Below are 23,559 nucleotides of genomic sequence, written 5' to 3'. Positions count from 1 at the left end.
CTGAACCGTGGCGATCCTCTTGTCAAACGGACAGTTCATAAACAAATTCCATAATTTATTGCTGAATAGATCATTGTCAATGTCGTTTGAGCTGTCAAATAAGTTGTCAATTTCACAAAGCTAACCGCAAATCGAACAAAAAAAGTATTGGATGGTGAGACGCCACATAAATTTTCATACATTTCAAGCGGCGGCTTTGTGAACGAAACATCTTTTGAGGTTAGCTTTGTGAAATTGACAACTCATTTGACACATTTTGAGAGAAGATACCGCTATTTGACACTGATCTATACCACCAACCATTTCTGTTAACATTTCAAAAGCCTTTAACACCGAAAATGGATTTAAAAGTTCGTTCGTCAAAATTTCTATTGAAATACATAAATGTAACATTATCATTGCATATTAATTCGGTAAAAATAGAAATAACTTTAAATGAAGGAATAAATTAGATTTGATAATCATCTTTATGCGTATGTTCTTGAGATCTTCCTTTTATTTCATTAAAACAATAAATTTATTGTTGCATAGTCCATTCTAAATACAGACGACTTTATTCATTTAGTCAATATTCAGCATGCAGGTATAGTTCGATAGTACCATTTAGTCAATATTCGGCATGCAGGTAAAGTTAAGTAATACATCCCACAACTAATTTGAAGATATAATTCAGCACACAGCAAATATATACCTGGGAACCTCACAATATTCCTACGAGCTGAATAATATTGTTGCCGGAACTATATTTTGAAAATATTCATATTACATGTTTATTGTAATACAACACACGGGAACATTATTCAGTCTGCAGCAAATATATGCAGCACACAACAAATGTCGAATTTGCCGAATTTTCCGTGAGGGTATCTATCTGCTTGCCTAAAAAAAAGTTTTACTGATCGACGAATTTTGTCTAAAAATTCATTCACGAAACCATGAAAGGAAAATAAAGTTACACACGGAATGTGTCTTGATGGAAAGACTCTACAAATTCTTTGCTTGCTTCGCTCTCGGTTACTTTCTCCTTCCTTTCAGTTTTAAATGAATATCAGCAAAATGAAAAAAATCGGCCCACCTTATGGGCAGGTCAGGTCCTTTCACTGACTGAATTTTTCAATCAATTTTTGCGATTGTTATAAAAATATCATAAAACTGTCCATCGATTCTCATGTGATCGTAACCATAAATGTTCGTAACTTGACAGTTTCGTGTATAAAATCCCATAAGATCTGTCAAGTTACGAATTCTTAAAGTAACTAAAATACGAGAATCTGCACCCTGACTTATATTCTTATAAATTTCGCATTCCTTTTGTTTTATTCAAAACCAATTTTTCTCACCTTGTTTAAGCTAAGACTCACATTTTCAAACGATCGTAAGTCCTATTGTCTGCTATAAAAGATGTTGAGAAGATTTCTTGTTTATATTTTGAACAAAAATGAAACTCTTTCAATTTTTTTTACACAAACAGCTTACCACGAAATCACTCAAAAAAATCTTTTCGAAATGAATTCTGGATTATTACTCCAATACTTTCCATTAACGAACCTAGCCTCAGAAATTTCAGTAATCACTCCTCGTCGATTAAAAAAACTATTTTGGAATTACTCGAACTATCGTATTATCAATCTTCGAGACGAAAATTCTTTTGAGAATATCACAGAAATCACCCGTTCCTTTATAGTTCATCTTCAAACTTAACCTCAGGAATTTCATTTCTTGGCGATAAAAAAAATGGAAATCCTCAAGTTATCGTGTTATCAACAGACGAGACAAAAATTCTTTTGGGATTATCATAGAGATCGCCCGTCGGTTTTGGCCTATCTTCGAACTTAGCCTCAGTAATTTAATTCCTCGTCGATAAAAAAAAAAGTTATCGTTTTATCAAGGAATGAACAAAGTGTGGCAAGCATTTTAGAGTTTATTATCCGTAAGACCCATGACTTTCAGTCAAGATAATTATTTACGACCGAAGGAAAACTTAGCTAGGCTACAGAATGTTGCAACCCAGTTTACATTCTTATTACCATTTCTCCGCTTCGATCGTTAGGATAATTATTAGGATATCGACACTACAGTCGAAGGCAGTCAATTTTCAGCATAAATTAGCTTCAGCTGTTTTTCAGCTGATCCATACAAACAATCACAACCGTTTATACGTCTTTATACGGTTTTACCACTATCATGCGCGTGCGTGTAGCAGCTTCAACCGTATGAACAAGGAAAACCAGTTTTGATTGTATGTGTGGATCAGCTGAAAAACAGCTGAAGCAAATTTATGCTGAAAATTGACTGCCTTTGACTGTAATATTATTATTAATTCGTTCACGAAAAGTAAAAGCCATGTTTTTGTAATTGGCGCTCGAAAACTAATAGCCCCGTGGCGCTGATTCCGGCTCTGATTAACTCTTTGATGACCTAGTTCTTCTTAATCCTAGAACTCACATATTCTGAGCGCTTTTCTTGTGGATTTACATTTTTTTTTAAATGTGAACAGAGATATTTTCCTGCCTTTTCTTTACTCCTGAATGCTTCACCCCATTACCAATCTTAGAACTAGAACTCACAAAACGCTTCCATCAAGTTTTTTTTTAACGATTATGTAGTATCTTTCTTCTTTTGTTCGAGAAGTTTTTAACAGATTGACACAAGATCTTGTACTTCCTTAGTTTGAACATAGTATTCAATTTGCCGAAGACCGAATTAGCCAAGGCTGTAAACTTTGGGGCCCAAAGTTTACAGCCGTGCGAAATAGCCAGATTCAAATTCAATGCTGTGCGCCTATAGAAAAACAGATGACACATATTCCCATTTAATGAAACCATCCTTTCAATATGCAATTTAAAATTCTTTAATTTTACAAGTGCGTGCGGTATTTACATACGTACATTGTTTGAACTGTAAAGCCATTTTTATTCTCATGAATATCATCCCTTTTCAATATTTTTCCCGTACATAGTGTGGCTCAGAGGATTTACAATCATAAAAGGGATGAGAATTCATTAATACACCAAATATTTACCTGCGCATCTATATAATTCATACGATGCTCTCAAACTATACCCGTTAACAATGCCGAATACATGTAGGCTGATTAATACCAATCAGTGAACGAACGAAAAAAAAACAACCCCAAAACACTCAAGGGATTTCCTTTTTTCAACCAAATAAAAACTGGGGTAAATATGTGAAACACATTAAAAACAAAACGAACCGAATTGGAGCAACAAGTCAATTGTTTATAGAATGGAATCAATGCGCATATTGCTCCTTTTAATCCTTTTTGCAGTGATAGCACGAGCATTTGGTGGCTGATTTAAAGGTCAAATTTTTCGGCCCTCCTAAACAATTCAGTCTAACATTCACATCCTCCGATTCCATAATGTTGCAGCATTGGCCGATCGATGTTACTGGTTTCGGTGCTCGTACAAGGCCAGTTGTTAATGGTGGCGACGGAACAGCATACGACTCACAGAATCCACGACATGCTAAGCAATTGTTATGGGAAAAATATGCATTCGTCCATTGGGATGGAAATGTGAAATTAAAGCTGTAAACACACGACCAATTTTGAGTTGCTGTGGTCGACAATTATGTTGCGTTTTGCTATTTAAATGCTAAACCATGGAAAATGTGTAGAGTAATTGTCAATCTCAGCAATGCCGAATTGCTCGTGTGTTTTCAGCTTAACGTTGTTTCTATACACTTACCGTTGGTGTTAATTGTAAACTCTACACAATCGGGTATTTCAATTTTCCTAGTGTGGCCTGGAGATAGAGAAAACGTTTAAAATGAAAACGTTTATGTTGTCCACCTTTCATCCGGGAAAAACATTATTGGAAACATTTTAATTACCAACTTTATGGCAACCGGGTGACATCCATGGTGGTCCGTGCATGTCTTTCGTTATGGCTGCATTGGCGAAAAGTAACATTGCCACAATCTGAATTAGCGTCATTATTTCCTAGAAGATTTTTTTTAAAGACGAATCAACACAACGCTAAATTTTAGCCTAAATTTGTGCGCAAAAATAATATATTTTCGATGTCATGATAACTCTGTATCCGCGTCCTTTTTGGAGAAATTGGGTCCATCGATTTATGTCAATATATGTTGCCTTTGTGTAAAAATAACAAATGTTTGTGGTGGTTTACGAGAAAATGCAATACAATAGTTCACGAAAATTGGCACCTCAAACATTAATCATTTTTACTCAAAGCCAACAGTTCTTGACATAAAACGACGATTGCACTTTTTCCAAAAAGGACGCTGATAAGAAGCTGTATCATTGAAAATATGTGCTAAAATTGTAGCCTACATTTGGGCGCTTTTTAAAAACTGGATTTTAGTTTACTTTTGATGGTAAATTTCCATACGAATCCTTTTTGAAAAATGTACGACCGCAATTCCGACCACGAATGCCACGAATGTGGTAGCTTTCAACAGAAAATACAATTGGTCGTAGTCGTTTGACCAGCTCTGAGAAAAGTGAGCAGTTTAACGAAAATTTCGTTAAACTGCTCACGTTTCTCAGAGCCGGTCAAAAAGGATTCTGAAGGAAAGATTTCATCAAAAGTAAAGTAAAATCCAGTATTTAAAAAACACTCTAATGTATGCTCTTCAGCAAAGCACCGATGCTTCTTAAATGTTTGAAAACTTTTAGAAATTCTGAACAATGTAAATGGCAAGAATGATTGCTATATAAGCTCTGTGGACTTGTGTTCTCTTTTATAACTAATTGATGTAAATAAAAGCACCAATCTGTTAAAAAGGTTCCACATCACTAATAACATCTCAAACGTTGAGAATCAGTGCCTTCTTAACACCTAAATTCAATTCGTCTTCCGTTAAAAAAACTTCTCGATCTCAACTTTCATCCTTACCGAAAATCTGCGTGTTACTTTAGAAAATGCTGACCGTTAACTAACTGCATGACTGTTAACAACGAATGCCTTATAAAAGAAATTCCATCAGAAGCTCATTTGAGCAGTGGAATGCGCATTGGTTACTGGGATTGATGCTGGCATATGTGCGTATTATTACGGTCGTTCAATTGAATTTTAATGGACAAATTTTGCTATATTTAAATTGTAAAACATTTCGTGGAAAAGTTTTTTAAGATGTTCCAAGAAGCTATTATAGCGAAAATGGACATAAATTACTTCCAAATCGATAGATGCACGTCAGAGATTTTAGAATTTAACGGATAAACGGAACTCATGTAAGGTTATATGTATCGCGAGCTAGAATCAAGTTTTTTTTGAAGAATGTAGAAAGATTCTAGTCAGTGTTACGATTAATTAATTCGACCTATCGTAGTGTCAAGATTTCATAGAGCAGATTGAGTTTTATGAATAACTTCTTAGCAAAAATTCCGAATGCGGTCATTTTTAATAAGATTCATCATTCCAAAGCTACATTGAACCAAGGCCGTAAACTTTGGGGAGGCTACGCAGATGCACGGGTGACACACCAAAGTTGACGATAAAATGGCGGATTTTATATAAAAATTCACATCCTGTGATGATATTCTCGTCACCGTGATGATGTGGTGAGTTTGCGTAACCTTCCCAAAGTTTACAGCCTAATTTAAAAAAAAATGGCTACAAACACTAATTTCGGATCGCCGCGCCAGAACTTGACTATTAAGATGAATTGAAAAAAGGTTGAAAAAATGTCTGAAAAACAACATATCCCGAGTAAAAATAAAAGTCTCAAAGGTTCGAAAAGAGACGTCTCACGTCTCACAATACAAAGGATTTGAGACCGTGAGACGTCTCTTTTCGAACCTTTGAGACTTTCATTTTTACTTGGGGGTCCACTGGCTTACGAACTGCGATAAAATACCTCACTGATATAAGGTTGTATATAAGAGACTCGTGTCAAATTAATTCAGGTTTACGCACCCACGTCCAACCATGATGACGAAGAAGTAGAAAGATTCTATGAAGATGTCGAAAAAGCTCTGGACGAAAACCCATCACATTACCAATATCTAACCGGTGATTTCAATGCGAAGCTGGGAAAACGAGAAGAAGACTCCGAAGTTTCTATTGGTAGTTTTACCTTGTTAAAGTAGTCGCCAAAAGTAGTCGCCAAAAAATTATCGATGGACAACCCTGCAGTTACTTAAGGTTACAGTCAAAAACACGGAAAATTACAGCCAAAATGGTTTTTGGCGGTAACTTTTGGCTTTTTGGCGGTAAAGTTACAGCCAAAAACAGTTTTTAGAAAATATCTTCCCTATAGAGAGACGATAAAATTGGTTTTTGGCAGTAACTTTGGTTTTTTGGCGGTAAAGTTACAGCCAAAAACAGTTTTTAGAAAATATTTTCCCTATATAGAGACGATGAAATTGGTTTTTGGCAGTAACTTTTGGTTTTTGGCAGTAACTTTGCTTTTTTGGCGGTTAAGTTACAGCCAAAAAATAGTTTTTGTAAAATATCTTCTCTATATAGGAACGATGAAATTGGTTTTTGGCGGTAACTTTTGGTTTTTGGCGGTAACTTTTAGTTTTTGGCAGTAACTTTACTTTTTTGGCAGTAACTTTACTTTTTTGGCAGTAACTTTACTTTTTTGGCAGTAACTTTACTTTTTTGGCGGTAACTTTGGCTTTTTGGCGGTAAAGTTACAGCCAAAAACAGTTTTCAGAAATCGATAATAATATTTCTGTGGATAAAACTTATAAAAAAGGAGATACAAAAATGTGATATGGAGATATTAAACTGCAAAATGGAGATAAGTTCCATAGAAAATTGAAGATAATAAAATGAGTTTTGCATATATAAGTAATGTAACTAGATAAGGAAATAATAAGTGTATGGAATGGAGATAAAACAAATTAAAAAGTTGAGATAATAATTTCAGAAAAGAAGATCACATCAGATATTGAAAATTCATTTTTTTGCCGTTTATAATTTGGTTCTGTAAATTTAAATTTTATATAAAGAAATGACACAGACTAATTATTAGACGATGCGAGAAAAAAAATTAACTCCTAAGTTACCGACACCGTTCCGGCGCCCGGCTCGCATTGCGGCCCTCCGCTTCGCTCCGGGGCAATGGGCCGGATCGCTCGGCGTGTTAAAACGCTTTCTATGTGCAACGAAAATTGGTATTCATTTCGTAAAAAAATGAATTCTATAGGGACGAACTAAACTCCTTTACGTTACATTTCGTGAAAGGATGAATGCCCTAGGAACCAACAAGACGCTTCTACCCCGAGAGGAAAGTTAGTAAGAATATCTTGAGATCTCAATCTCAACTCAACAAAATCTTGAGTTGTGCTAAAACATTCCACGAAACACTTCACACTTACAGTGTGTAGAAAGATGAATTCAGTACGATCAAACATTACTCCTAATCATCTCCTTTTCTAAATTCTTTATCTCAGTTTTTATTTTTATCGTCATTTGAGGTCTCCGATTTTGAATTTTCAATATCTGATGTGATCTTCTTTTCTGAAATTATTATCTCAACTTTTTAATTTGTTTTATCTCCATTCCATACACTTATTATTTCCTTATCTAGTTACATTACTTATATGCAAAACTCATTTTATTATCTTCAATTTTCTATGGAACTTATCTCCATTTTGCAGTTTCATATCTCCATATCACATTTTTGTATCTCCTTTTTTATAAGTTTTATCCACAGAAATATTATTATCGATTTCTGAAAACTGTTTTTGGCTGTAACTTTACCGCCAAAAAGCCAAAGTTACCGCCAAAAAAGTAAAGTTACTGCCAAAAAAGTAAAGTTACTGCCAAAAAAGTAAAGTTACTGCCAAAAACTAAAAGTTACCGCCAAAAACTAAAAGTTACCGCCAAAAACCAATTTCATCGTCCCTATATAGAGAAGATATTTTACAAAAACTATTTTTTGGTTGTAACTTTACCGCCAAAAAAGCAAAGTTACTGCCAAAAACCAAAAGTTACCGCCAAAACCCAATTTCATCGTCTCTATATAGGGAAAATATTTTCTAAAAACTATTTTTTGGCTGTAACTTTACCGCCAAAAAGCCAAAGTTACCGCCAAAAACCATTTTGGCTGTAGTTTTCCGTGTTTTTGACTGTAACCTTAAGTAATTGCAGGGTTGTCCATCGATATTTTTTTGGCGACTTCTTTTGGCGACTACTTTAACAAGGTGATAGTTTTAGCAACGACCAAAGAAATGAGCGTGGAAATACTTTACTCAACTTCCTACAGTGTAACGAAAAATGAGATCGATTACATCATAACTGGCTGTAAGTCAACCGTTAAGAACGTTACGGTCCTAAACAATTTTTCAACCGGTAGTGATCACCGAATGGTTCGTGCAAGAGTCACGTTAAATACCAGATTTCAAAGATCACAACTAGTTCAAAAAAGTGAAAGGATTGACGTACAAAGGCTTTACACACAAAATGAAGAATTTGCTGCGAAAATGACTGCCGAATTAGATAACGTCAACAATCAATGTGAAACATTGGACGAATTGAATACCAAAATCGTCGATACAATAATGGGTTTCATGAAATCCAAATGCAAATCCGTCCAAGGGAAAGAATCAAAATTCAGCAGAGAAACATTAGACCTGATCACAAGCAGAGCAGAGTTGGTAAAAAACGGAGGGCGAGATTCGGTGGAATACCGGAACTTGTCTAAAAGTATCAACAAAGCAAGGAGATCAGATGAAAGAAAATATAATGTCCAATTGGCTCAAAACATAATTGAAGCTAACTGCAATATGAAAGTCCTACGGAGAAAAATGACAAACGCCGAAAAAGAAATCTTCAAATTACGAGACAAAACAGGAACGATCCAAACGGATCGAAATGCGATATTAAACATTGCAACAGAATTTTATGAGAATTTGTTTTCTTCAGCAAGACAGAGTCCAACGGAAGAAACCGAAGATAGACCAATAATAAGAAACGTGGGATCGGAGGATATACCCGACATAACTGTTGATGAAGTCAAGGCCACAGTAGCCGAGATGAAAAACAAAAAGTCTCCCGGAGAAGATGGTGTTCCAGTGGAAGCCATTAAACTGGGTGGAGACTCCTTATTAAAGACAATCACGGCTTTGTTTAATCAATGTCTCCAATGGGAAGAAGTACCAGAAGCCTGGGAAAATGCGGTAATTACATTGCTGCATAAAAAAGGAGACATAACAAAGCTGGAAAATTACCGGCCCATAAGCCTATTGTCAACACTCTACAAGTTGTTTATGAAAATCATTACGAAGAGGAACACTAACAAGTTCGACTTCTACCAACCTGTTGAACAAGCTGCTTTCAGATCTGGTTTCAGCACAAACGACCATTTGCAGGTGATGAGAACGCTTATTGATAAGTGTCGTGAATACAACATCGACATAGTCTTGCTGTTCATAGACTTCGAAAAAGCTTTCGATTCAGTGGAAACATGGTCGATATTGGACGCATTAGACGAATGTAGAGTAGACTCAAGGTACTCCAACACAATTCGATATGTGTACAAAAATGCTACTTCATGTATAAAACTTCATAAGATCACGGAGAAATTCAGAATCGGCCGAGGTGTAAGGCAGGGTGACACCATTTCACCGAAATTATTCACGGCGATTCTGCAGAGTATTTTTAGGAAGTTAAACTGGAGTAAAATGGGAATAAAGATAAATGGAGAGTACCTGAGCAATCTCCGCTCCGCTGATGACATTGTACCGATAGCAGCGAATCTAGGTCAGGCTCACCTTATGCTACAACAGTTAAGTGAAGAGGCAAGCAAAGTTGGCCTCAAGATGAACTTATCGAAAACAAAAGTCATGACCAACATCGGGGACGATAGAGAAATCAAAATTGGTGACACTGTCATTGAACGAGTCGACAGCTATGTATATCTAGGACATAAACTGAAGTTAGGTCTGGACAACCAGACTGCAGAAATAAGACGTAGGATTGGTCTCGCATGGGCAGCGTTCGGAAAACTCAGACTAATTTTCAAAAGCAAAATGAACGATAGTCTGAAACGCAAAGTTTTCGACACTTGTGTCCTTCCCGTGCTCACTTATGGAGCGGAAACGTTAACTTTAACGAAAGCATCCGAAGATAAATTGAGAGTGACACAAAGAGCCATGGAACGGAGTATGCTTGGAATAACACTCAGACAAAGAATGACGAATCAATGGATTCGACAACAAACCAGGGTCGTTGATGTCATGGAAAGAATAGCATCTCTGAAATGGAGCTGGGCTGGACATATTGCAAGAAGGACAGACGAACGTTGGACCAAAAAGATCATGAACTGGCGACCATATAAAAGACGAGCTATGGGTAGACCACCAGAGAGATGGACAAACGGAATTAAGAATATTGCAGGTACAAACTGGCAGCAAATGGCAATGGATCGTACGAAATGGAAAGAAGTTGGAGAGGCCTACATCCAGCAGTGGATAGAAACAGACTGAAAAAGAAGAAGAAGAAGTACTTACACTTGCGCAGACGCTCGTATACGTTCACGTCTCTTATATCCAGCCTTATCCGACTTAGCCGACTTTCTCCAAACGATCCATTTTTACATTTTGTATGGTTTGATTAGGACCGAACAGTACTTTCCTCGTTTTGAAATAACGTAAAATTTATTCAAATTGAGAAAGCGGTTAGTTTATGTCAGACTCGTAATTTTTGCTTGAAATTTTTGTCTATTTAAGGTATTGGTTGCGTTGCTTTGAACCAGTTCGGGATCTTGATTTTGAAGTTTGTTTTGATCGTGTTTTTGATCGATCCTTAACTTGAGCTCTTCGTCTTTTGTTTTGAGCTTTGCTTGCAATAGTGACTCTATCTTTCCGTCTCATAGCCGTAGATCTAGTCCGACCACAAGCATCAACTTCGTATTCAGGAAACGAGTATGCCTTTCCCATTTTCACCAAAAAAACCATCGAATGGCTTGTCGTAAAACTTTTTTTATTGCTGGTCCCATAATTTGTTCTGGTTCGTCGATACGGTTCGAAAGTTCGTCTAATAGATCGTCAGCAGTCGCTCTGCCACCAATTGACTGAAGTGTGCCCGCTACTAATTTACCACAATCTATTTTTTGTTGTTCCAGTGTATAGAAATATGACTCCATTTGTATGTTTCTCGAATTTAAAATTGATTCACAAATAGAGAAAAGGTCCCGGTTGTGCGTAGGGAAGTTTTGAAACAAATTACAATATTTCTAAATCTCAGTGCTTACTTTAACCGTACAAAAACCTGTCTACTGGTAGCAAAATATTATGTTAGGGCTCGTGAAGTAATCGATTTTGTAACAATCTGTGACGGAGCAAAATTCTAACAAGTGTTGGTGAAAGCAGAGTAGTAAAATTATATCTTACTTACTTTACTTTACCGGCGCTACAGCCACTTGTGGGCCTTGGCCTGGTCGAGAATCCGGTTCCAACGTGCTCGGTCATTCGCTGCACTTTGCCAACCACTTATTCCCAGCGCCCGAGGGTCTGATTCGAAGCCATCTATCCATCGCATTTTAAGGCGTCCAACTCCTCTTCGCCCTTCTGGATCATTTCGGAATAACATAATATCTAATACATGAATATACAAACAAAACGACAAAAACAAACAATTTGAATCATGGGAAAGATAAGAGCGACTCGAAAGACTTTTATTTACGCCGATATCACGCAGGTTGTAATTTTGAATATATCGCCAAAGCTTGATAAGAAAAGATGCAACGAAACAAACTGCGCAATACAATAGTCAGAGTCGCATCAATTTTGTTTGGAATGAAAGTTTAGAGTCCTGATTATTCGATGACTTTCTGAAGAAACAGTTCCTGGAGAAATTTTGAGTTGACGCCATTTCGTCAAAATGTGTTACTTTTAAAGGAAAAATTGTGGGTGATAAGTTATCCCACTTGGAGAAACCTTTGCAAAATGTGTAAATTATACATTTTGTAAGGGTTTCTCCAAGTGGGTAAAGTTATCACCCACAAACTAATTTTATCTTTAAAAGTAACACATTTTTGCATGCTTGGTTTTACTTTTTCAAAAAAAAGATTTTCGTTCAGAGAAATCATCAAAAAAAACGAATATTTTTGCGCACAAATGTAGGCTAAAATTTTGCCAGGGTGTGAGCGCTCTTAAGCATCTCCCACTACACTAGCAGGGGTCGGGAGCATAGTTCATTACATATTTGCATTACATGCTTCTAATCGCTTCTCTCTAGAGATTCCTTCATGTTTGCTTTGTTGCTGAAATGGCTGTAGAGTGATTTGGTCTCATTTCACTTTTTAAGCGCAAAAATTGTCGTTTGTTATGAAAGAATAATTTTTCGGTATTTCAGGATTTCGAAGAATTTCAAAGATGTTTTTCTACTTTCTCGAGTCAAAAACTGTATGTCCTCTAAAGCATGACAACTCTCCACCGTACGACCATATTCAGCAGCATTTTGCAATAACCATGTTTAAAGACAATTTTTAAATGGTAGAAACTTGGTTATTATAAAATGGTGTCAACCAGGAAACTGGGCAAAGGTCAAGATCATCACAAGGAAAAACATCTCAGTCAAATGAAAACTGGAGAAGAGAAGAAAAGAAAAATAAACGGTAGAAATAGACGAAATGAAAAATCTTTAATTTTAATTTATAATTGACACAAAAAACACAATATATGATCCATTTTGCTCTTTTTTTGTTGGTTTTTTCTCTCTTTCTTTTTTTTAAATATTTTTAAACAATTTTTTTATCTCTTTTTTATTAACGAAGTCATCTCATGTACAAGTAATATTCTCTCTATAAATTTATCTTAAGTCAAATTGTATTTTCTTTTTTTTTTAATAATAATTAATTAATTAATTAGATAATTGTGTTAATATAAAACTTATATTTACTGTGTTTTTCTCTCAATTTTATTAAATCATTTTAAATTTTCTCTGTGTTTGTGTGTGTAAATGTATAAATATGAATTAATTCATAAATTGTTTTCTTTTTCGTTTCATTTAATCTTGGTTTTTGTTTCTTTTTTTATATTTTCTTTTAGACATAATTTCCATTTGGTTTTTATTATAAAATTGAAATGATGAAAATACATAAAATCTGCGATTTTTAAATAGATTTTGTTTGTTTTTGTTGGATATAATAATTAACGGCGGAGTTTTTATTGGGTCTCCCATTATCCGTTTTCCTATATTAAGGTAAAAGCAAAATAAAATGATCGAGTCTGGTTTTTGACAATTGAAATTCAATTGTCAAAAGCCAGACTCGATCATTTCATTTTGCTTTCATTTTAAACAAAAAAATCCAAGTATTTCTTTCAAAACCGTTTTCTTGTTTTGTTTCGTTAAATATGGGTTTGGGTGTTTGGGAAATGGATTTTTTTTGTTAAGTTTAATTTTTCCAGCGTTTTTTTTTTTTTTGCTAAGTTAATTACAATTATAAATGTTTCTTTTGTGATTTACTATACAGATTTTAGTCGACGAAAATATTTTATCAAAAAAAAGGTTTTTTTTTTTAAATTATACTTTGATGCTACACGAGGATAAAATAAAATTGAAGAAAAAATTTAAAAGAAAAACGGCGAGGAGAATAAACAACATTCTCAAATTGTATCTCTTTTAATAATGTAAATAAATGAAAAAAAAAAATTGGTTTGGTTTTTTGTGTAATAAAAATTATATTTTATGCGAAAAAAAAAATAAATTGTAAAATTTAAGAACAAATTTTGCTGTTAAATAATTATAATTATTGTAAGCTAAATTACAACTCTGCTTGGGGGGGACATTCATTTTTTTAATGTAAATTTTAAATTTATTTAAATTTAACGTTAAATTAATTGGAAAATTAAAATCAGGCTTTCGTTTTTGTTGTTGTTATTTTCTCTTATTTTTTTTCTCTCTTTCGTTTTTCGAATAATTAATTAAAAATTGTAAAAATTAGTTTTCTCTTTCCCTTTTTTTGTAATTTTTCTTTTCTTGAAATTTGTCTAAAAAATATTTCACTAAACTGCTTGGGACGGCGGATACTGTGCCGGTGCTGACGTTTCACCGTACGATCGCGGCACGAACGACGTTGCACTACCTTGATCCTTACCATAATTTGTGTAGTCATAATCGTATCCCGATCCGTACCCACTGTACTCGTACTCGGAACCCGATTTTGAGGCACTGTTTCCTGGTCCACCGCGTGGCATTCCTGGCGCACCGGCCGATTGATTGCCGGTCCACGTTTGCGAACGATTGTACATATCGGGACCAGATGCGGCTGCACTGCCGCCATTGTTCGACGGTATGTTCCATGAACTCCAATTGGCGCCGGACGATGCGTTCGGTGCTGATGAGGAATTGTACATGTCGTAGCCGCCGTAACCTTGCGTTGGTGGCGGATTGCCGTAGTTATTCCATTGTGGGACGCCTTGTGGTGGTGGTCCACCCCAGCCTTGATACGAATTCGGAGCACTGTTACCGCCGTAACCGTAGCTTTGTTGTTGTGGTGACGTTCCCCAATTTTGATAGCCAGTCATCATGTTCGGTGCATGCATATTCATCGGTGGGCCGCCCATTTGTCCATTCGGTCCTTGTACCATGCCCATTGGTTGTCCTTGATGATGGCCCCATTGACTCGAGTCGCCCATTTTGTTGTATCCGCCGCCACCGTCTCTGGGTTCAGCTTTCTTGATTTCGACTTGCTTTCCATTCAGATTGATGTAGCGCTCGTGGGTGACGGCTAAAAATTGAAGGCAAAAAACGACGTAATTAGTGACATAAATACAGTGTTTAAGGAGAGCGAAAACCAGTTAAATTTAATTGGTCTCGGTGTCAGCTGTCAAATATTCATCAATGAAAAAAGAAATTGAGAGTTAAGCCCAGTTGAAATTTGTATATGTTTTCTCTCATTTTGACGTGTGACCCCGAGACCAGTTTAAACAAAGTGGTCAAAAATCGCTATCCTTAAACACTGTATACACGTTGAGTTATTGAAACGATTGATGGCATCACTGCACAACAAAACGCCTTCTTGTCTACAATGAAGAATCTTGTCACAGAAATATTTGCCACATAGCACGAATGGCGATAAATTGACTCAACACTAATCGTTTAATGACATCAAAACGTTTATGGTAATTAGTCAGAACAAATGACTTCTTTCTATACGGTCTATGCAACACGACGACGATTAATTACCAGATAATGTATTCGAATTTCGATCAAACGAATGTTACTTACAGTCTACTGATCCTTCGTCTTCAAACGAAAGAAATCCAAAGCCGCGGGATTTTTTCTTCTCCTGATCGTACATGATGACGACCTCGGTCACTTTGCCATACCGATTAAAGAAATGTCGCAAATCCGTTTCGGTAATATTCGATGGTAGACCGCCAAGGAAAATCTTGAAGCCACCACCTTTGCGTGGTTTTTGAAGCGTACGTGGATTGCACGGCTTCGGGTCTATCGTTCGGCCATCCAAACAATGCGGTCCATTCTGCAATACGATGTTCAAATTGGATGGATCAGCAAATGTAACGAAACCGAAACCTGTACACGAAATGTCAATAGGTTAGCGCTAACATTCTATCCACACCAAAAATCCCGTGCATTGCGGTGAGATTGCTTCGGTATAATAACACTAAGCTTGTTCAATTTACCTCTGCTCCGGCCAGTTTCGTTATTTTTCATCACCACACAATCGACAATTTCACCGTATCGACTGAAAAAACGTTGTAAGTTCTCTTGCGTGGTTTCCCACGATAGTCCTCCAACAAATAATTTGCCTCGCTCATCTTCCTCCATCTTAGTTTTTTACTTTCTTATGACTCTTTATTGGATGACGAAAATGGTCTCGGCGTACGCACGAAAAAAAAAATCTTCAAGTCACACGTTTACAAAAACGACTTATTTCAATTAGAGCACCGATTTATAGATTAATTACACACTAATTACGTTTACTGGTCAATTATGGACACATTAGTTATTAAAACGGCCGAAATATACAGCCTTAAATAATATAAACTTAAAAATAATGTGCTGTTCGATATAACCTAAGAACTTAACCATGACAAACGAAATAATCAGAGTTTCGACTTTCTTGATTGGCCATTGAACTTTTACCCGAAAACCGGTTTCAATCAACGTTGCCAAATTTCGTTCAATCGAAAATTGGTTTTCGAATTTTACAATAAATGCCCAGCATGCCGCCAGCGTTTCATTATGTACACTGAAATTTAAAAAAATTATAAAAATTTCTTACTGGTTTTGATCGATCCATTTGATCGGCTTAGCTCAAGTGCATAAAAATTCCGTTTCGTCAGTTGTTAAGGCTGGTACACAGAACGTGAAAAATGGACCCATGCAAAATATGACATAAAATATATGAGCTATCTGTCAAATATTTTGCAAGCTCGGTGTAAACACTGTGCGTGCAAAATATTTGACATCTGGCTCATACATTTTTGGCCATATTTTGTCATCTTTACAAAAAGCAAAATATAGTAAAACAGAATAGTAATTTTCTCAACTCAGTGACGAATTGGGAGACGTTCATTACATTTTTAAGAAAAAAGCTGTTTGCAACTCGAAGATAAATTATTTTTTAGGCACACCATGTCTACTACGGTCTCGAGTGACACATTACACATCTAGTGCCTAAAAAACATTGATCATTCAGTGGCATAAATAACTGTTTTGCGAACAGTAAACTTTTGCATGCGTCGTGACTCCTATTTTCACTGTTTTCTTATATTTTCTTTTTGTTACTATACTAGTGACGTAATGGATTGTTGAGAAATGAGTTTTATTTTGTCCCTAGATGTCCTGGATGTCAGTCGCTTCTCTCGTTTGATAACCACATCCTATATAGCTACTATGCAACCGAGTGATACACATCGTGTGCCTAAAAAAGCATTTATTGCCGAGTTGCATGCAACGTTTTTTTTTTTTTCAAAAAAGGCAACGAAACTTCCTTTTTTTTTCAACACTGAGTTCAGAAATAGTACCAGTAAAATTTGATATCTCGTATTCAGATGAGTAACAGAATCCGAGGGCTCAAAAGTAAAACAACTTAAAACGTTGTCCTTGTTTTGTTCGCTTGAAATTTTAAAAAAAAATCATCTTTACATAATAACTGAAATATAACCAAAAAAATTGAATGATTGAAAAACCAAAGCTACGAATGATTATTGTACCGAGTCCTACAGGCTGCAGTCAGGAAAGGTCATTCTCATGCAAGTTAAACAACTTTGACACATGGTCCATACATTTTTATTTCACCGGTTCACTGGTTGTCACGGCTGTCCTCAACGAAGATAAAGTTTTTTGAAAATGTACCCACAAAATGACTTCAGATCTGAGTTCTGGGACCTAAATAGATATCGAAACCACTTTACTTAGTCTTCAACTAGATCCTTCCCAATAGTCGACTGCGAAGAAAACGATTTTTTCCATACAAATTTTCAAGATTATTGTTGCTTAATGACGTTTTTATATTTTTTATCGATAAAGACCGTTATTCTGAGCAAAAAATTGTTCTACGGCATGTCTGTAAAATTTTTCGTTTGTTTTATAAAGTCAACTTAGGGTCCTAGTTCAGTACAATTTGGTACATGATAGTTGCTTCATAAAAAAACGAAAAATTTTACAAATATGCTGTAGAGCAATTTTTTGCTCAGAATAACGGTCTTTATCGATAAAAAATATAAAAACGTCATTAAGCAACAATAATCTTGAAAATTTGTATGGAAAAAATCGTTTTCTTCGCAGTCGACTATGGGGAAGGATCTAGTTGAAGACTAAGTAAAGTGGTTTCGATATCTATTTAGGTCCCCGAACTCAGATCTGAAGTCATTTTGTGGGTACATTTTCAAAAAACTTTATCTTCGTTGAGGACAGCCGTGTTGTATTAACTTAACATTGCAATAATGTCGACGAATGAATACATAAATCTCCCTTGCCACGTAAAATTTGAATTTTGTCGAAACTTGTTTTTCACCCAGCAAGTAAATCGCCACACAAGCGCCATCTCTGTTTTGAAGTTTTGCCTATGGCAGTACTATGAACGCCATTTAGCTTGGTTTAAAAGCATCATTCAATTGTCGGAGGTGTCGGTGTTTGCAGATAAAAAAAAATCTGAAAAAAGTGAAAATACGACGCTCTGTTCGAAACCAAATAAACAATCATGGTGAGTGAATCCAATCATTTTCGTTGATTGAGTTGATTGATTTGGTTGTTGTTCGGTTGAGAAAAAACCGGATCGCCGAGAAATTTATTGATTTTATTTTCTCTCCATTTTGTTAAACCAAAATAAATTTTCCAGTCGAAGAAAATGTCTCGCTACCCCAACGACTGTAAAGTCTACGTTGGTGAACTCGGTAACAGTGCCAGGAAAAACGATTTGGAGGATTCATTCAGCTATTACGGGCCGCTACGCAACGTATGGATTGCTCGTAATCCACCTGGGTGAGTTTCAATTACAATGCCATATGCTCCATACAAAGGCCTGTGAACCAAATTGTTTACTCTCCAAAATAGTTTCGCTTTTGTCGAATTCGAGGATGCAAGGGATGCTGAAGACGCGGTGAGAGGACTAGATGGTCGTACCATATGTGGACGACGCGCTCGTGTTGAATTATCGAATGGAAAGTCTGGCAGAGGTTTTCGAGGACCGCCGAGCCGCAGTCGTGGTCGGCCATTCGATCCGTCTGATAGGTAATTTTTGAGTGAATTTAATTTTGAAAAAGTGATCCGAACTCAATCCCCGAACATTGAATCCAGATGTTACGAGTGTGGAGACCGTGGTCACTATGCCAGAGATTGTCGTAAGCAAGGAAGAAGTCGTCGTCGGTGAGTACATTTTTGGCAGAGTTACATTTGTGCCTTGAGTTCGTTTTTGTTATCTTTTAAAATACGAAAATCCAATGACATTGATCATGGGGTGACTGAACGGAAAAGAACTGTTTCATCCGCTGCCCTGTGACAATGTCGATGGATTTCTGTTTAGACATGTAGCATTATTGTAAAGTCAGTATAATACGGGTTGAAAATTATTGAATTTACAAAAAATATCGAAAAAAGAAGTCGCCAGAAAAATAACATTCACCAATGCATGTTATAGGTTAATGATCGTCTGACCACACAAACATTGTCCGTTCGATATCTTCTTCAATAATTGAAATGTGCACATGAAAATTTGGTGTGTGATCATCGCTAGAATTGTCTCCTCACTCAGACGAGACACACACAGAAAAAAAAGTTCAGTTGCGTCGACCACACTTGCCAGAGCATCCTTTTGTGATTTACTACCACGCAGGCACACAAAATAGAAGAAGAGACCGCACGCACTAAAAATTTACCAAAGCGACATCGACTACAATCTATGGGGTGTTTGGTGGTATATTGATGGGTCAGCGATCGTTTTGAACATTTCTCCAAGCGCAAAACGCATAAGATCATTCCTCTGCAAGAAAGCCAAAAGCGAGCATTGTCTTCAACACACGCCTAATCGATCGTCTTGACAATCCGCACCAGTGCGCTCTTCCACTGAACGAATATTGAGACACTTCGGGACATCTCTTCGGTTCGACCTCCGGCTTGTTTTTACGTTTTCGTTCTAGTTGTCCTGTCACCCTGTGCCAATTCAAATGAATTCCGGCGTACCGAAACTCGAACACAGAGAGGGTCTGCGCTGTTCGTATGCAGTGTGTGCGTGCTCGTCGACGAAAGTAAAATAATTCAAATAATCAGAAATACGCTGCGCCCAGACTTCGTTCCCTCCGTGCCTACACGATTTCTGCTGCAGAACAGCTGCGTTGATAGAAAAACACAAAAGCATCTGAAACAGTATTCGACTGCACGTAAGACTACAAGAGTCCGTTTCCTTCGATTGAGAGGGGTGTCACAGAGTTGTTAACACAAATCACATACCCCAAGTGTATGAACTGCTGATTGACAGTGAGTTTTTATTAATTTTACAAAACAAACAAAAAATGCAAAAAAAAATCATCTTTTCCATCCTTTCCTATACTATGTTTCGTATACTTAAACAATTAGAGCTACAAACACAAAAAAATTTAGTTAACTTGCCATGCGTGCAGATGGGATTCGACGCTAGAGAAATTCATTTGTCAGTATCATCGGAATGGTGTGCTACGATTTGTATGAAGATGTTGGTTGAAATGCGGTTACATTGGGCTTGGCTTGTGTGCGCAAATAGAGGAAAAGTGAGATTCTTAAATCTTTGATGCAGAACTCAATGGACAACTTGACTCTCATGAGGCCAGACCTCTGAAATGTCATCTTTTTTACACTGCCTAAGATCTCTTCTGGGTACATTTGCTTTTTTATGGCCATAACGATGGTAGACAAAGCTAGTGATTGTTTCAGGTTACACAGGTTTCAATGAAATTCGTGGTGACAAGTACTCGTGACTTCGAGGGAGGAGAGGCGACATTGTTCACGGTCGTCATCGTCAGAAACGATATTTTCGTTTTCTGAACCATATTTTCATTCAAAAGACGATAATAGCGTTTTTTGGACGATATTATCTTTCCTGACGAAATTGACCGTGTAGAAATGTCCTGCCACCAAGTATTGAGATAGTAATACCTCGTTGGAAGCAACAGCAACGTTTCCTCCCATTTCTTCTAGAATCTCTTTTCGATAGTAACCACTTCAGAGTCTTTGGTTCTTCGAAAGTTTTACACAGAAATTGAATTTCCCGTACTCCTAAAGTTCAATTTTCCTACGTAAAATTTAGCTGCAATTCTCTGTGTTGCTTAGCTCAAGTATTACAGGTAAACTGAAGTTCACCAGATGACTAGCAAACCTTTTCAAAGTCCTCTACTCACAACGTCCAATGTAATTCATTTTTGTTTCCGAAATGTGTGCGTGCTATTCAGCCAACATCAAAATGTTTAACCGAAAATAGTCGTGCAATTCAACAGATAATCTTGTTTGCATTAGATCCAAACGAACGGCGACACCAAAATAAGTGTTTCCATTGATGGAGAACAGTTCGTCGAATGATGATCAGCAACTCAATCATCTTCAAAATTGATATCACCAACAACCGACACCAACATTTGTTAGAATTTTTGTCTGAATAATAATCCACCAACTGTAGATCCGTCCGTTCAAGACCGATCAATCAAAACTAATTCTCCAATCTTTTTCTAGCTCTCATTCGCGTAGCCGTAGCCGTTCACGCAGCCATCGAACGCGCTCTCACACTGGATCTCGTAGCCGTTCCCGATCCCGACGATCACGATCCCGTGAAAATTCACGCGATTCACGCAACGGTCACGATCATTCCAAGTCACCGCAGCCGCGTTCCGTTCCACGACGATCGAACAGCCATGGCGGCAGTAAAACACCGAAACGTTCGCACAGCCATTCGAAGAGTCGTTCTCTGTCGAGAAATGGCGGGGATTGAAGGATTTTTTTGCAATGAATTTTTCCTTTGAATTGGATATGTGTGTGCGGGACGGGAAAGGCATTGTTCGAGTTTGTCGAACGAAGCTTTTAATTATAATAATTGGAGTAAGTTACAATGATTTTCATCTCACAATAATTTGACCTGAAAAATCATCACCCAACTAATTACGTTAACAGACTTTTTTCAAAGATTTTTTTTTGAGAATCTCAAAGGATTTAACTTAATCGAGCAAAGTTTTTTTTATTATTAAACTCTCCTTCTAATTGTAAATTCATTTGAATTTAAAATTGAAATTTTTGGCTTAATATTATAAATGTGACTATGTGCGAGATGATTTTTAACTTTTGTTTAAAAATAAACGAAAAATTTTGCCTCAAAAAACGTTTTTTCTGTCATTCATTGTGATGCCGTCAAACGAGGTTTGTGGTTCCGTTTCTAATTTTTATATCGTAGTGTACCAGAGTTCGACTCTGAACTGTATAGGCACCGTGGGACAACATAATTTAACGGATGAAATTGTTACAATTTTAAAATGAAAAAGAGATAACTCAACGCCAAAGTTTTCAAAAGAGAGAGAGAGACAGATAGATGCGTGCTTAATTTATAAGAAAGTGAAGTTTCCATTCCACTCAACAAAAAGTACTCCGTGAGAGAGCCTTGAAAGAGCAAGCTGTCAAATAAACAAAGCAAAAATTGAAAAAAATCAATTTTGTCTCTCGCACTGAGTACTATTGGGATCAAAAGTCGGTCTAATCCATCTGTCAAAGCGACTTTTTAAACGTCAAACGAAAACAAATAACCGAAGTTGCCTACTTTTTTTAATTATGTTTACTAGTTTACCAGTTTAAAGTATAGTTTCCACTTAAAAAGCACTCCGTTTAGCCTCCGTCTACATGACAGTTGTAAAATAGAACAAAGGAACTGTCACGTAAACGGAGTAAAAAATTAAAATAAATTCAATTTCCACTCCGTTTGCGTGACAGTCCTTTTGTTTTATTTTACAACTGTCATGTAGACGGAGGCTAAACGGAGTGCTCTTTTTAAGTGGAAACTATACTTAACGTTTAAAACGTCACTATGACAGATAAAATAGACCGGATTTTTGATCCCAACAGTAACTAACTAAAGTATTGATGGCAAAGCTTCCTAGACATACTTTGCGGTCAGAATTACAGTTTCTTTCCACGCAGCAGCCTTAGATAAATTAGGTAAGAGTTTCTGGCAAGATTCTTAAATTGAGAAGCAGTAACCCATATCCTTTGTTCCCTACTCCCTGTTCTTAGTGCTTCTATTAGGGAAATTTCCCTATTTTCGATAAGAAATCGTTAAGGAACTTGTCATCAAATGATGGTAGATCCTCAGGAGCTCATGATACCCGAAGATGCGAAACCTGAGATTGGTATGAACGGACAGACCCTAAAGATATTTACACCAGTCTCCTCAAGTACCAAGCCACAAGAACGGATAAAAACAATGGACAGATCTGTACTGTTGAGGTGATCGTTAAGTTAAGCTTGTAGTGGTTCGTGATTACAACAACTAATCGCATTATTTCCTATCTCGTAAACGACATTCACAAATTCATTGAATCCCAATTCTCCACGAGTTAGTCGATCTGAAACTGGGAGAATAGTGCACACAACCTTCTCCGATTCTATCGTCGCACGTACATTACACCAGACCATCCACGAAAATGGCTTGAGACAAACTCACAAGGAACTGACACTCAACCGGAGATATTGATATTCGAGTCTGCCTGTTTTTGATTAGTATTGAACGATTTCATGAACGAAACAACAATTTTTTTTTCACATCAACTTTGCGATTTGAAGCTGACCTAGGGACTTTCTTAATGAGCTAATAGAGCAAATACCGATGCGCTTTTGTCTGTTTTACTTAAAATTATTCACGCCTCTTCCGACTTGCCCAACGCTCCTGTTGGTAGCCAGTCCATGCTGCGTTATTTCGTTCTATTTATCATTTACTATCGACGAGGACGAAAAAACACGAACGATCGGCTATGGTTAGGGTTTTCTCATATAGCAAAAGGTTTGTTGAAACTAGTGAAGTAAAAGATTTTCTAAGAAGTTAACAAAAATAACAACTTTAATGACTAAAATGTTACAGTTAGAGGCTGTGTTTCTGCATGAATTTGACTCAACTGTTTTTCAGCTTATCCACACA

The 23,559-nt window shown here is 36.6% G+C and overlaps 3 protein-coding genes across 3 annotated transcripts; 1 reads left to right on the top strand and 2 right to left on the bottom strand.

Moving 5' to 3' along the window:
• Window positions 1–2,950: 2,950 nt before the first annotated feature.
• Window positions 2,951–5,057, bottom strand: LOC119081933 (thyrostimulin alpha-2 subunit). Its single transcript, XM_037191186.1, has 4 exons — window positions 4,884–5,057; window positions 3,856–3,964; window positions 3,711–3,767; window positions 2,951–3,488 (listed from the first exon to the last, which is right to left on the bottom strand). Exons 2-4 carry the CDS (start codon window positions 3,956–3,958, stop codon window positions 3,274–3,276), a joined length of 375 nt encoding a protein of 124 aa, XP_037047081.1. The 5' UTR covers window positions 3,959–3,964; window positions 4,884–5,057; the 3' UTR covers window positions 2,951–3,273.
• An 8,846-nt stretch (window positions 5,058–13,903) lies between these two features.
• On the bottom strand, window positions 13,904–16,055 carry LOC119081928 (heterogeneous nuclear ribonucleoprotein 27C). Its single transcript, XM_037191183.1, has 3 exons — window positions 15,596–16,055; window positions 15,177–15,485; window positions 13,904–14,676 (listed from the first exon to the last, which is right to left on the bottom strand). Exons 1-3 carry the CDS (start codon window positions 15,738–15,740, stop codon window positions 13,952–13,954), a joined length of 1,179 nt encoding a protein of 392 aa, XP_037047078.1. The 5' UTR covers window positions 15,741–16,055; the 3' UTR covers window positions 13,904–13,951.
• Window positions 16,056–17,986: 1,931 nt separating this feature from the next.
• On the top strand, window positions 17,987–21,751 carry LOC119081929 (serine/arginine-rich splicing factor 7). Its single transcript, XM_037191184.1, has 5 exons — window positions 17,987–18,123; window positions 18,259–18,401; window positions 18,474–18,650; window positions 18,717–18,785; window positions 21,117–21,751. Exons 1-5 carry the CDS (start codon window positions 18,121–18,123, stop codon window positions 21,370–21,372), a joined length of 648 nt encoding a protein of 215 aa, XP_037047079.1. The 5' UTR covers window positions 17,987–18,120; the 3' UTR covers window positions 21,373–21,751.
• The last annotated feature ends 1,808 nt before the right edge of the window (window positions 21,752–23,559 follow it).

Source organism: Bradysia coprophila, unplaced genomic scaffold (assembly GCF_014529535.1).
Source record: "Bradysia coprophila strain Holo2 unplaced genomic scaffold, BU_Bcop_v1 contig_373, whole genome shotgun sequence".
Lineage (NCBI taxonomy): Eukaryota > Metazoa > Arthropoda > Insecta > Diptera > Sciaridae > Bradysia > Bradysia coprophila.
This window is presented reverse-complemented; position numbering and strand designations above follow the sequence as displayed.

Bases quoted from the DNA above. Each gene is read 5' to 3' on its own strand.
- LOC119081933 (XM_037191186.1), bottom strand. From the start codon at position 3,958: ATGACGCTAATTCAGATTGTGGCAATGTTACTTTTCGCCAATGCAGCC. The intron at 3,768-3,855 runs GTAATTAAAATG...CTCTATCTCCAG, and splicing joins ACCCGGTTGCCATAAAGTTG to GCCACACTAGGAAAATTGAA. The intron at 3,489-3,710 runs GTAAGTGTATAG...ACAATTGCTTAG, and splicing joins GTTTACAATTAACACCAACG to CATGTCGTGGATTCTGTGAG.
- LOC119081928 (XM_037191183.1), bottom strand. From the start codon at position 15,740: ATGGAGGAAGATGAGCGAGGCAAATTATTTGTTGGAGGACTATCGTGG. The intron at 15,486-15,595 runs GTAAATTGAACA...TTTCGTGTACAG, and splicing joins CGAAACTGGCCGGAGCAGAG to GTTTCGGTTTCGTTACATTT. The intron at 14,677-15,176 runs GTAAGTAACATT...TTCAATTTTTAG, and splicing joins AGACGAAGGATCAGTAGACT to CCGTCACCCACGAGCGCTAC.
- LOC119081929 (XM_037191184.1), top strand. The intron at 18,651-18,716 runs GTAATTTTTGAG...CATTGAATCCAG, and splicing joins CCATTCGATCCGTCTGATAG to ATGTTACGAGTGTGGAGACC. The intron at 18,786-21,116 runs GTGAGTACATTT...ATCTTTTTCTAG, and splicing joins CAAGGAAGAAGTCGTCGTCG to CTCTCATTCGCGTAGCCGTA.